The 14,466-nt window shown below is 42.7% G+C and overlaps 1 protein-coding gene across 1 annotated transcript; it reads right to left on the minus strand.

Annotated features, from left to right (window-relative positions):
• Nucleotides 1–6,425: 6,425 nt before the first annotated feature.
• LOC130493006 (cholinesterase-like) lies at nt 6,426–9,775 on the minus strand. Its single transcript, XM_056866784.1, has 2 exons — nt 8,280–9,775; nt 6,426–6,606 (listed from the first exon to the last, which is right to left on the minus strand). Exons 1-2 carry the CDS (start codon nt 9,773–9,775, stop codon nt 6,426–6,428), a joined length of 1,677 nt encoding a protein of 558 aa, XP_056722762.1.
• Between the last annotated feature and the right edge of the window lie 4,691 nt (nt 9,776–14,466).

The raw sequence follows: 14,466 nt of genomic DNA on the forward strand, positions 1-14,466 counted from the left end.
TCGGATGCTGTCGCTGCCGGCTAAGGGGGTTTTCACCGCCGCAGATGTCTTTTTGGCAAAGGTTTTGCTCTCTGCTACCCATTACCATCAAATGAATAAATAAAAGCAACGAAAGCCTCAACCTTCGAAATCCTTGTGAGTACAAAGAACCTCTTCACTGATTATTTATACTCTAATGAACTTAATATATGCTGAACTGAGAACCTGACCCCCCACATAAATACCGGACTAAATGAACTTTGGATTTGAGTAAATTAATGAATAAAAATGCGGCAAGAAAGTTTTAAAAACAGTACTTGGAGTTAGACTAAACAAAATTACTGGAATTGATGTACTAACCTCCAATGAAATGGCTGGAAAAATGGCAGAGAAGGAGGAAATCCCACCCTTCTGATATGGCGACTAAGAGGAAAAGAAACTAACTGCGACATCACATAGAGTTAAATCCACTTGGCTGTGGACAGGGACTTCTGGCTGCAAAGCGAGACCGATGGACCGGAAATGCTCCTCCCGGTGTAGCAGGTAAAACTATCCGACTGCTGTGATCATAGAGAGGAGGAGATAGACAGTCCGAGGTCTTTTACTTCCTGTTCTAGAAGCCGACCTAGAGCATCGTGATACTCTATGGTGTCTGAATCTTTAAAACTAAGTTTTAAAGGACAATTTGAAAGTTAACCCTAAATAAACTAAGCAAAATTGGTGTGGGGATATATAGCAACTGGAACTAGGAATTTCAAATGGATTGAAGCCGCATTTATATTCTTCAAGAACTGCTAGTTCGTATGTCTGCACCAAGACAGCGTTTGGGATCTCTTCATAGACCAGCAACAGCTAAGCCAACCACAGATATGGCTGCAGACAAACTGGATAAAAAATGCAAGATCTTTTGACCAAACAGACTGAGACTTTCACCAAACTTATGGAAAAGCAGATGACACAGCAGACAGAGCTGCTGGCTGGAAAAATGGACAATGTTACCAAAGAAGTTCAAGAGATGAAGATACAGATGACTACACTTCAAACAGATATGAAGGCAATGGATACTTCTTTTAAGAAACTGACTGAAGAACAAAAAAAGGTTAAGAAAAAAGTAGAAATGCATGATAAACAACTGGACAGAATGCAGACACAAGAGGAATCCATGAAAGATCAATTGGCAATGATGGACATGAAGGTCAGAGAGTCTAATTTACGTATACGAAATTTACCTGAAGATTGGGGTGCTACCAGAGAATCACATATAAAAGAATTAGCAGGGATGTTCCACTTAAATGAACAGGACTTGGACAATGCAGTGAATAGGGTATATAGGATGCCCTTGCCTCCGAATCTAAAAAGAGCCAAAGCAAGAGATGTGCTGATATCTTTTTATGATATCAGAATGAAAGACATGATGATGCAGCATCACTGTACAGATCCCATAATACTGGAAGGCAATCCATTAATTTTGTTAAAGGACATACCAAGACACTTAATGACCAAACGGGCACTGTTCAAGGACTTTACATCAACTTTGAGAAAGAGTGGAATTAAATACAGATGGTTGTTACCTCAAGGCTTAACCTTTATCTATAAGGAAGTGAAATGTACCATACTAACTAAAGAAGATGTTGGGAAGTTCATGAGAAAATATAAAAAAGAACTATCTGGATCCACATCGGAACACCACCACGATTCTAGTCAAGATGAAGAAGAGGATTCCTCAAAAGGTGCTGTAGGTGGACTTTAAAATTTAACTCTGACACTATGGCTAAAGTTATTTCGTGGAATGTAAATGGACTCAATAAAAAAGTGAAAAGGGGATGTATTTTTAAATTTCTACAACAACAAAGATTCTCTTTGATTTGTTTGCAAGAAACACACATTACAAGAAAAGACAAGAAATACCTCCAAAGGAATTCTTTGGGACAAGCATTCATTGCCTCAGAAAAAACAAAAATTAAAGGATTGGCTATCTATGCACACCCCTCTTTATCACCTGAGTTTGTATATGAAGATGAAGAAGGCAGAATTTTGATAATAAGAATCAAAGTGTTAGGCCAAAAAACATTGGTGGTAGGGATCTATGCACCAAATGAAGGCAAGACAAAATTTTACCAACAACTGCATGAGGTTTTACAACATGAGCAAGAACAAATATTACTTATGGGTGACTTTAATGAAGTGGTAGATTGTGTTATAAATAAAAAATCAAAGGCTAAAGAAGAAAAAGAGGGTGCCTTACCTAAAACCTTTTTTTAACTGGCAGAGGAATTCAAAATACAAGATATCTGGAGAACACTTAATACAACAGCGAAAGACTATACGTTTTATTCCGCAAGACACGACTCACACTCTCGGATTGACATGCTATGGGCAAGTAAATCTATATTTAGCCAACTTCGTAAGGTACATATCCTTCCTAAGACTTTTTCTGATCATAACTCGGTTTCTTTTGAGTGGAATAATAGGCAAGCTTTTTGATGGAGACTAAATGATAGACTATTACGAGATGACAACACAAAAAAAGAATTACACAAGCTATTAACGGATTACTTCGAAATTAATATGGATGGAGTAACTAATCTGAACATAGTTTGGGATGCTTTCAAAGCTGTTCTAAGGGGATTTATGATACAGAAAAATCCTGCCTGGAGGAAAAAGCAGCTACAACAGACTAATAAAATACTTGGGAATTGCAAAAATTAGAACAGCAACTTATTCAAGAACGAAAAGATATAAAAAGACTTGAAATTATTCAGAAAATAAAGATTGTGAAACATCAACTAAACTTAATAGTCATGGAGGAAATGAATAAAAACTTGAAATATGTGAAGCAGAGATATTTTGAACAAGCAAATCGACCAGGAAAATTGTTAGCTAGCCAATTAAGGGACTCCAGACAAAAGCGAATAATAGACAAATTACAAACGACAAAAGGACTGGTTTTTACAACAACTGATATACAGAAAGAATTTGAATTATTTTATACAAAATTGTACCAAAAAGATTTGATTTCTGAGAAGAAAATGACCATATTTCCAAATATTTGGAAAGTCATTTGCACAATTTTTTTATAGATACACCGTCTTACATTTTGGATTCCACACAGTTTATTAAAGACATTGAAAATCTTCCTAATATGTTAGTATCTCAATCTCTAAAGATGTTAATTATTTCAGAGAGATCCTTGTAATTTCCAACTGATTCTCTTTATCTTGTTTCAGATTCAGTGTTAACCCTACCTTTTCAGCTGTTGGGCATGGGTGAATTGGTTACTCTTTGGATGGGATCTCTTTGTAACACCCCACCCCTCACCTTTCTGGTGCTAATATAAATGCAGGGGCCCAATGGATGTACATCTGGTGTAACAAGCTCGGACACAAGAAAGATTATGCTATACCACTGGTTGTCTCTTCACCACATGTTTTGTATCATGGTGCCACCTAGTGGCCAGGCAATACTGTCTCTTGGATTCCCCCACATACCGCATTATGGTGGGAAAAACCAAAAACCAAAAACCATTTTGAAAGAGTTCCTTACAGGTAAAACTTTATTTGGTTAACACAATCATTTTTCTCCCCTCTACAGGCTGTTATTGCTGAGAAAACACATGGTATAGGCAAGGTGACATTCACTTTCTTAACAAAGTATTATAATTTTATGATTTTATGATTCTACAGATAAGGGATTGGTTCTCAATGTGATCCTATGAAATTATACATAATTAGCACTTTATTGTAATTAAAATGCAATAATTCTTTTTTTCTTCAACTTCATTATTTGGCTGTCAAAGATAAAAGGTCTGGTACTTTTCCTGACTGGCTGGTGTTCTCTCTACAAAGGATGTGAAAAGTAGACAAGACCATGCATGTAACGTGTATATCATGATACCCCTGACCAGATGGCCCTGGCTAGCCTGATCTCCTCAGATTTCGGAAGCTAAGCAGGACCAACCCTGGTTAGTCTTTGGAAGTCCAGGGATTGCTACACAGATGCAGACAGTGCCAAAGCAACTCTGAACATCTCTTGCTTTCAAAACACCATGGGGTTGCCATAAATTGCCTGCTACTTGTGTTTTATAATGAAGACTCATTTTTCAACCCAGATCCAAACAATTAGAACATCAGAGAGCCCAAGTACACCTAAATGCCCATCAGAATAGTTTGGTTTTGTGCAGCCTGCAAAAAACCAACTAGATGTGTGTGGAGAGGTGTCTTCCTGGCTTCCTCAGGAGGGCTATTCCACCACACAGTGGTGAAAGCTCTGGGATGGACAGATACTGTTCAAACTTGTATGCAAGAGGAGTCCTGTAATAAACATTGATTCACACTTGGCAGGAATTAAGGGGCAGTGAGGGAGAAAAGAAGGGAGTGTTTTGATGGAACAAAGTAGGTGTGAATGTCTGTGGAGCACAGGGGGCCAAGGGGATGAATTGACACATGAGAACATGGAGGAAAGGTTAGGTCAGAGTTTGTGTGGATCCAGGAATGAAACGTAGGTATGAAAGGTAGCCCTCTAGGGTTGCCAACCACCTGGTGAGGTCTGGAGATCTCCTGGAATGACAGCTGATCTCTAGGCTACAGAGATGTTCCCCTTCAGGATACGGCAGCTTTGGAGGGTGACCTCTATTGCATCACGTCCTTGCTGAGCTCCCTCCCCCTCAAATTTTTACCCTCCCCAGGCCCAACCCAAAATCTCCAGGAATTTCCCAAGTTAGGGACAGCAACCCTAGCTGTGCTACTTTGCCCTCGTCTATGATTTAAAACAATAGATTTGTTTCTAGCCCGCAAACTGGGATTTCAAACCAGGGTTAAACCGTGGTTGGCCCAGATTGTTGAACCACTGAAATTTAGAGGTCACAACACAGAGTGGTTAAACTGAAGGACTTCCTAAACCAGGAAGTCCTCACTCTCTGTTCCCATGCAAGCCAAGCTTGTTCAATACGCATTCCAAGGTGCACAGTCTTCACATCAAATCAAATGCAAGAAGTGCATTTAAAAAAAAAGCACCATTGAAGAAGAAGAAGTGCTTAGCAGATTACGTTTATTTAGTCACATGAGTGTAGACTTAATTGTGCCTGGGAAGAAGGTGAGGGGAAGCTGGTTTTATGTTTTTATGTTGATTTTATGTTTTAAAATCAGTCAACAGAAATTACTAGAATCCACTTTGAATATAAATGAAAGAAGGTGTAAACTGAAATTTCCTCTGTTGTCCATTGGCTCTTTAGATTTTTTCCTACCAGTCCATACAATTCTCTTTCTCCATCCATATGTGCTTAATCAATGTTTTTGCTTCCTATTGCCTTCTGGACTGAACGGAACAGAATCTTTTGGAGGCTGGTCTGTGGCAAGAAAGAAGGCCAAGAAAATGAGCTTTCCACTGAGTCGGACCAGATAAATCAGACAAAAACATATTATCATGTGACTACTCAAACTGAAATGGTTGCTTTCTAGACAGCTGACTGATGAACATTAGCTAAGATGAGGCACCATGTTTTCACATCTATTTAAAATATTTAGGTGTCTGGCAGTTCTTATGACTTATCTCAGGTCCCAAAACGGGTAACAACCGTACAACAACAATTTCAAACATTAAAATGACAGATGTAATAACCAATCTTAAATACCTTATCCCCCCCCCAACAGAATATTCTCCCTTTGCCCAAGTTCAGACTGCCCCCAAAGCTCTATGAAATAGCTTTCTATGCAGCCTTGTAGGAAGGCCAGCACTGGGAGGCTGTTCCAGAGGCATGAGGAAACCACTGAAATGACCTGAGCCCGGACTGTTGCCGAACATGCTTTATGAGGGAACAAAACACCGCAAGGATTGTTAGGTTCTCATTCCTAGCTTGTAAAAGAAACTTGTTATCATCCCATATCTTTGAAAGGTATCTATATTCCCAAGATGTCTAGACCATTAGGAATTTTTCGAAGACAATTTGCAAGGCACGGGGAACAGAGATTAGTCCTACTCCTTCCCCAATATGCCTCTGGTGCTCCCTGATTTTGGTGTAGGAGTTATAATGAAGAGGAACAGTTGCTATCCTAAGCAGTTCCAGAATGGCCTTAACATTGTTCTGTTGTCTCTAGACCAAAGCCATTTCTTTATACTCTTTTTGTTCATCTTGAAGAACCTGTTTCTTCAGTGTTTTTGACAAGTTCTGCACATGTTTTACACCCACTAGTGGTCGATTCCATATAGCTGTAGATTGAATCTAGCTTATTTCCCTGCTGATTGAAGCAGCAGGTTTTTAGTCTTGAAAAAATCGGGTGGGATATCGAATGCACCACCAGAGGAAACAAAACATGAGTAACCACAGATGAAACAGTTAACTTGGAGATGAAGAAAAAGAGAATGCAGAAAAGCCCCTGGATTCCAATCCAAACACAGTTTTTGGGTGAATGTCTACCTCAGAGAATGGCTTTGGTTCCACCTTCGCCCTTTCAGGGCCTCAACTCACGTGGGCTTGATGCCTCTGATAACAACGTCTTCCAGAAACCACAGTGCCGAGTGGGTGAGGGCTTCATGACTTGAGGCAGCTCTGTGCTGATGCGAAAGAAGTTCTGCTCTGCAGGGTTGTAGAGTGGCCATTTTGTCTCACTAACATCTGAAGGGGTAGGATTGCTGTATAGGAGGCAAAAATATCATGATCCAAGAAGTCAAAAAAGAAACGAGTTCAGTGTAAGGTACACAATATATGTTGTCTGATTATTTATGTATTCACTTACTTCATTTACAGTTCACCTGTCTCACTGAGACTCAAGATGGTGAGACAGCAGGGGAAAGGTCTGATTCAGTAGAAGACAGCTTCATGTATTGAGACAGTAGGGGAAGAGTCATGGTAAATGATAAAGGAACGAGGTGAAGCCTGCGCTCCTGATTCTGTGAAACTGCCAGATAAGCTATACAGGCACCGAATGTTGAAGTCTTAGCTCAGAACTAGGATAAAAGTTCCTGCCCCAATACAATTGGGGCTCAGTCTTTGTGCTTGTTAATGCAGGCTGAGCCGCAGCTGCAATAAAACTGTTTTCTTGTCTAACGGTCTCGGGTCTCTCTCCTCAAACCCGCGTTTTCCCGCAACAATAGATTAAAAAAAACCTTCCTTGGTAAGGTCCCTGCAACATATTCCACTTGCATTTGTAATTAGATTACTGATGTAACATTAATTAGAACTGGAAAAGCTTTCATCCCTGTCAACATGTACCCAAGAATCTGGGCCTTGTTAATGGCACCACAGACTCATATGGCTGCCCTTTAAGAGTCTTCGTAGAGGCGGTGACTCGGGTGACCCTGACTTCTGAAATTAGGCAGGCAATGACTACAGCAAAGGCCTTTTTTGTGGGGAAGCCTCATTTGTGGAATGTCCTTCCCAGAGATATGTGCTAGGTACCAGACAAATTAATTTTCTTCACACCTTAAATGACCAAATTCCTTTTTCTTCTTATTCAGTGTGATAGTTTAAAATATAATTCTACCTCATTATTAAATACCTGCTTTTAGGCATTCACTAGTTACCTTGGAAGTTTAATATTGAATGGAAAGATCAGAAATGTTAAGGTCCACAAGAACGACATAAAAGTAGGGTTGCCAGCTCTCGGTTGGGAAATACCTGGAGGTTTTGGGAGTGGAGCCTGGGGAGGGCGAGGTTTGGGGAGGGGAGGGACCTCAGCAGGTTACAGTGCCATAGAGTCTGCCATCCAAAGCATCCTTTTTCTCCAGGGGAACTGATCTCTATTGTCTGCATATCAGTTGTATTAGCAGAAGATCTCCAGGCCACTCCTGGAGGTTGGCAACCCTATGTAAAAGTGAGCATGGTGTAATGCTGGATGCAGACTAGGATCCGGGAAATCCAGATTCAAATCCCCATTATGGCATGAAACTTGCTTGGGTGAAACTTTGTACCAGTGTGTGTGTGTGTGTGTGTGTGTGTCTGTCTGTCTGTCTGTCAGTCAGCCTAGCCTACCTCACAGGGTTGCTGGGAGATTAAAATGGACAAGGGGAGAACAATAGACAGCCTTGAGCCCCTTGAAGGAAGGGCAGGATAAAAATGTACTAAGTAATAATAGGAAATGTTTCAAATTGACAAATAAATGGAACCAATGTATATAGGTGAGGTTATTTCTAGTTAACAAGTAGGCATTTCCTTTCATCGGCAACAGAAACTGGCATGTATTTTAAATGGATGCCAGTTTGTAATATGTTCTATGACAAAGAAACCTTAGGGAAATGCTACCTTCTGTATTTTCTAGGCCAGGGATGGTGAAAATTTATGAGTAAATGTCTACAAGTTATCTTACCTGCTTCTGGCAAACTCTGCCCAGTACCGCATCACTCGGGGGATTAGTGCTAACTCCGCCTCTGTATGAGTTTCATTGGTTCCCGGTATTAACGTCAGAGTTCCAAAAAGGTATGGGACCTCAGATCCATGGTTGGACTCAATCCATTCAGGCCAGACAGAGCCAATACTGCGATGGGTGAAAGTGTAAGCATACACAGGGCTTCCGGTCTTTGCAGTCTCTGCGGCAACTTCATTTGCTTTACAAACTAATAAGTAATCACCCACGGCCTGGGACAAGGCGGAACGATACCGTGCTGGGCCCTCTGGTTCTGCTTGGCTGTACCTCTGAGCAATGGCTTGGATGAAGTCATCGGTTGCATTGGGTAAACTCATCTTCAGCCCCTCCAAGAGCTTCTCCCACGTCAAAAGGCAATCATTGGATGTACATAAGGAAAGAACAGAGAGGAAGATAAAGACGGACCCTTCATCAGAGGTGGTACCAATCATAATAGGTTTAGACTGAAATCGCCTGGACTCCACCAGTTTCTGTGGGTCATCAGGAAGAAAATCTCCATCTGTTGTTGGTACGAAGGGAATGTTTACAAGGATCCTGGGATCCACAACTGAGAACATGTACATTTGGAATTCTTCCATTCCCTTTTCCTGTAAACACTCCACTATGGCATTGCCCTCATCTTCTGTACAGCCAATCAGCTGGGCCAGGGCCACAGATCTCCTCTTTGCCTCCTCAGGGCTCACCCAAGCCCAGGGTGCAATGGCCGATCCACTCTGCAGCACAGCGCGGTCAAAGAGAGGCTGACTTCCTGGTGAAAGGAGGTGGTAGCTGACAGATGCTCCTCCAGCACTGTGGCCAAAAATGGTTATCCGAGTAGGGTCTCCTCCAAAGGACGCTGCATTCTCCCTCACCCATCTCAGGGCCAACTGCTGGTCCAACAGGCCCATGTTTCCTGGGGCGGCTGGTGGTAATGAAAGGAAACCTAGAGCTCCCAGGCGGTAATTCATGGAGACCACAATGATGTTCTCAATGGCAGACAAGAATGCCCCATCATATATAATCAGGGAAGTTGTGCCAACAAAAAAACTCCCACCATAGATCCAGACAAGGACAGCAGTTGGTGTGGAGGGCCGGGGATTGGGTACCCAGACATTGAGGAAGAGACAGTCCTCTGAACGGGGTGTGTTGGCACTGAATATTTCAGCATCTGGAGTGCCTGAAAGAAGTAATTGTGGGCATGAATTTCCAAAGTTGGTGGCTTCCAGGATGTGGCTCCATGGCTCATGGGGAACAGGCTTCTGGAAACGCAATTTCCCCACGGGGGGTTCTGCATAGGGGATGCCCAGATAGGCTGTGACTTCTTTTGAGCCAGCTGGGAGATGCTTTCCCCGGATAGGGCCGCTGTGGGTGACTACTACAGTATCATCATCAGCAGAAGACTTGGATTCCTGAAGGGAAAGGACCAGGAAGCTCAAGAACCAAAGGAGGGGACTAGTCATTGTAGCACCTGAAAGAAGTTAAAATAAAATATAGGGGCAATCATCCCATAAAATCCTGCCTCTCCTCCAGAGCTCTGTACCAATCCTTGCAATTCTGGCCTCATATAAGTCCAAGGCCATTTATGCAGGGTCAATTTTGATGCTCGCTGAAAGCTCCTTTTAAAAATGCGACCTTTAAAATGCCTATTCACGGTCCCAATGGAAAAGGAGAAATTCCACACACACCCCACTCGCCTGCTCCAAATGGTCATTTGCATAGCTAAGCCATTGTCAGATAGGGCTTCTGACAGCACCGTCCTCAAACAAGATGGTTCCCCCACAAACAAAATGGAGTTCTCCGTGCACTCCTTCCCCCCCGTTTTGCACACGAACTCTGGCCAGGGATTTACAATAGTATTGGGACACGCCCGTGTAAATCTTCGATCTGATACTTGGTCCCGCGCACAAGGGCTGTTGAATTAAAAAATATTCGGTATAGTTCGGATTCGGCTGAATTCGGTCCATTTAGATTCGGGATATGCCGAAGTCCGAACTCCCCCGCTTCGGGTCCATGCAATTCGGCGGGAATTCAAAGTTCGGGAAAAAAATTCGACCGAATAAAGCCATTAAAAACACAACCGCGCCTTTGCATGGCTCTGGGGGGGCATTTTTGGGGGTAAAGGTCCCAAACTTTCAGAGGAGCTTCAAAGGACACTTCTTGAAAGACCCCCCAAGTTTTGTAAAGATTGGGTCAGGGGGGGCTGAGATATGGGCCCCGAAAGGGGTCCCCCCACCCTTAATGTGTATCTCCGAGCAGAGCTTGCTGCCCACGCACAAAGCTCCCAGCCCCGACAAACAGCTGAGAGCAAGGGCTGGGCAGGTGTGAAAAAATTTGCAAATCAATACAACTGCAAAGCAACACAAGCACACAATGCAACACCTTTGCAACAGTGCAAAGCAACACCTGACACCTGGGAGTTTGCAAACCAAGGAAAGGGACAGAGGCAGCTAGCTATGCATAATGAGCAGGAAGGGGTGGAATTTCTCCTTTGCATTGGACTTGGGACCAGGCAGATGCATTCTTTAAGTCACCATTTGAAAACCAGTTTTGAGCAAGCATCAAAATAACCTAACTGATCTTATGAATGAGGGAAAACCTGAAGACACAAAACTGAAGCCCCCCCTCAGACCAGGGAGAGAGAGACTGGAGGGGGAACACACACCCCAGGCAGAACCGGCAAAACCCCCCTTTGGCTCCCCCCCATCCAAAGAAACTGCTCCCTCCCCACACACACACAGACTCTGCTTCCCCCCCCCCCACACACACAGAAAGGTAAAATTATAGATTAAAGCCCCCAAAGGGGTCTTACTGTGGCTGTCTTCTGTTCCATCAGGAGGGGCTGGGAGGTTGGGTAATCCAATATGATTCCATTTGTATCCAATATGAGATCCATATGTATGCATCTCTCGAGGGTGATCCATTCATCCCAATAGGGAAAAGGGGAAAGCCCATATCTTGCCCCCCCCTGACCCAATGTTTACAAAACTTGGGTGGTCTCTTAAGAAGCCTTGTCTGAAGCTCCGCTGAAAGTTTGGGGTCGGCACACCCAAAAATGCGCCCCCTGCAGCCACAGAAAGAGAAAAGGGGGGAGCCGATATTTCTGCCCCCACTGAACCCATCTTTACAAAACTTGGGTGGTCTCTTAAGAAGGATTGTCTGAAGCTATGCTGAAAGTTTGGGGCTGCACCCCCAAAAAAACACCCCCTGCAGCCACGGAAATGGAAAAGGGAGGAGAGGAAAAAGGGGTGGAGCCCATATCTCGGGGGCCCCTGACCCAATGTTTACAAAACTTGAGGGGTCTCTTATGAAGGCTCATCTGAATCTCTGTTGAAAGTTTGGGGTCTGTACCACCAAAAATGCACCCCCTGCAGCCATGGAAAGAAAAAAGGGAGCCCATATCTTGGGACCCCCTGACCCAATGTTTACAAAACTTGGGTGGTCTCTTAAGAAGGCTTGTCTGAATTTCCGCTGAAAGTTTGGGGCTTGTACCCTCAAAAATGCACCCCCTGAAGCCACGGAAAGGAGCGAATGTGCACAAGCACCCCCACACACACAGGAGGATTTCCCTCTCTCTCTCTCTCCCCGGCCAGGCCGCACATCAGCTGATTACTCCAGTATTCAATCCTGACTGATTGGCCAGAAGGAGACCCAGCTTGGCCACCGATTGGCCGGGGGAGGAGAATGCTGCTTACTGACGCCCCGAATTTGCCGGATTTATTTGTGAACTCCCGAACTCGCTGAATTCGGCTCCCCGGTTGCCTGCCAGTTTTGAGTTCGGTTCGTCCCGAACTAAAAACCGCTGAATCAAGGGAAATTCGGCTGATTTTCAGTTCGGGCTGAACCGAATCAACAACCCTACCGCGCACAAAGCCAAGAGCTCAGCCATCTCCTCCACTAATTACTCACGATTGTTTCTGTTTTAGTTTAACTTAAGTCGTTACCGGCAGGAAACGACTACATTGTTTCTTTGTTACTGTAACCCTATTGTATTACCCCTATATATGTATCCACTCTTCCCCAGTCATGTATTCCAGCCTTGTTTGTCTCCTTACTGAAATCATTGACTTTCGGAATAAATCTTTGAATCGCTGCTCTGCCTGGATTTGAGTTTTATTGCCTGAAACGCCGTGCATTTGCTGAAGCCTGACAGCCATGTTTGTGATTTTTCACAGTTCTTTCAGTAAATGCTTCAGTGCGGGGGTGGAGCAAATAGAAAAGGTCGTGTTAAAGGGGCTCATAAGAAATGCGAAGCAGGTATGCGCCGGCTTCGCAGTCACTTTCTGAATGAAGGTTCAGGGTGAAAAACTAAAAAAAAAAAAAAAAAGGCAGGGCACTTCAGCCTGGAATGCACTGCTGATTGCCAAGCATGGCCCAAGTGATTCAGCCAATCAGAACCCATAGAACTCCAATGGATGGGAGGGGGGAAGAAGCCTCAGTGTTTCAAAAGAAGGAGGGAAAATTTCTTCCCTCAGATAAGAGTGTTAGTTGGGCCAGGTTTTTTTTTATTATTATCAGAAAAACCCCCAATGACAATAACAACAACTTAAAAAAAGCAGAATTACTGAGTCTTTGTAATTTAAAATTATATATAATAAAATAAGATCAAGTCTCCCATGCTACAGTTTATTTCTATGTCTTCATATTCACCATTACGTCCTGACTGAGCGCAACACATTCCTCTTTCCTGCCCTTATTTATGAAATTCTCTATTTTACTTATTGTATGTGAGCATACCGCATCCAATCTTATTGTATCTCTGTTTTTCTGATATGCTGTTAGCTTAATTAAAACATATATTTCTTTAACTTTAACCAGCCATTCCTCTATCTTTGGAATTGATTTTTGTTTCCAGTGACTGGCAAAGGTTGTTCTAGCCACATGTGGTGGAAATGTGAGAGACCTATATCGTTTTGGTCTGAAATAGTGAAATGTCTAACGGTTGGAATGGAGGTTGATATTCCATGTAAACCCGAGATATTCTTGTTAAATATGGTACCTAATCTAGCTAAAGATCAACTTTGTTTGGTGTTACATATAATAACTGTGGCTAGTTTAGCCAGATTTTTATTTAGCTTTTAGTTTGGGTTTTGGGAAGAAAGCTCTTTTTAGTGAAAGAAGTAAGCATCCTGTTAGTGAAAGAAATAAGGTCTTTTTAGTGAAAGAAATAAGCATCTGACATTCACATGTACATGTTATGTTGAAGGAGTTCTCTGTGTTAAAAGACCATCCTGGAACCTGGGAAGAATCCTGTCAATTGTGGAATTAGATTCCAGTGAAACCTAATCAGCTGAGCCCACCTGCCTGGGGAATCAAATCTCCCTTCATGGTTTATTGACTTCACTTGAGACTCAGGTATAAAGAATTTTCTGTCATTGGGAGAAAGTTCGTAACCTATGGCGGTGAAGTTGAGAGCCAGATTTACATTATACATTGAAGACATCCACACAAAATATTTACCCTGTTACATACTTCATTTCCTGTTAAAGAAACCTTTGTTGCTCATCTGTGTCTTGTCAACCCAGTCAAATATCTATGAAAAAGCGATATCTGCTTACCTCATAAATAACTACAGTCTTGGTCTAGCAGGTCCTCAAAAAAGATATTTTGAGGAAGCACATAGCTTACATGCTAAAAAAGGTAACGGTCCCCTGTGCAAGCACCGGGTCATTCCTGACCCATGGGGTGACGTCACATCCTGACGTTTACTAGGCAGACTTTGTTTATGGGGTGGTTTGCCAGTGCCTTCCCGAGTCATCTCCCCTTTACTCCCAGCAAGCTGGGTACTCATTTGACCAACCTCGGAAGGATGGAAGGCTGAGTCAACCTTGAGCTGGCTACCTGAAACCAACTTCGTCGGGATCGAACTCAGGTTGTGAGCAGAGCTTGGACTGCAGTACTACAGCTTACGTGCCTTTTTTATTGGTGGGTGGTTGGGGTTTAAAGAATCCAAAGGAAAGGTCAGAGTGAGGGAATCAGACACTCCTGGTCATATATATGTGCCCTAATATACAATTTACTGTGTTCTAATACAATGTGTGAAAACTAACAAAATCTACCAATATCTAATCCTTTCTGTATCTAAATCTATACCTATATAAAAGTGTGACATACAAGAATACAAAATACTTAGACAATTTTTCAACAATAGCAA

The sequence above is a fragment of the Euleptes europaea genome, chromosome 1 (genome assembly GCF_029931775.1).
Source record: "Euleptes europaea isolate rEulEur1 chromosome 1, rEulEur1.hap1, whole genome shotgun sequence".
NCBI classification, from domain to species: Eukaryota; Metazoa; Chordata; class Lepidosauria; order Squamata; family Sphaerodactylidae; genus Euleptes; species Euleptes europaea.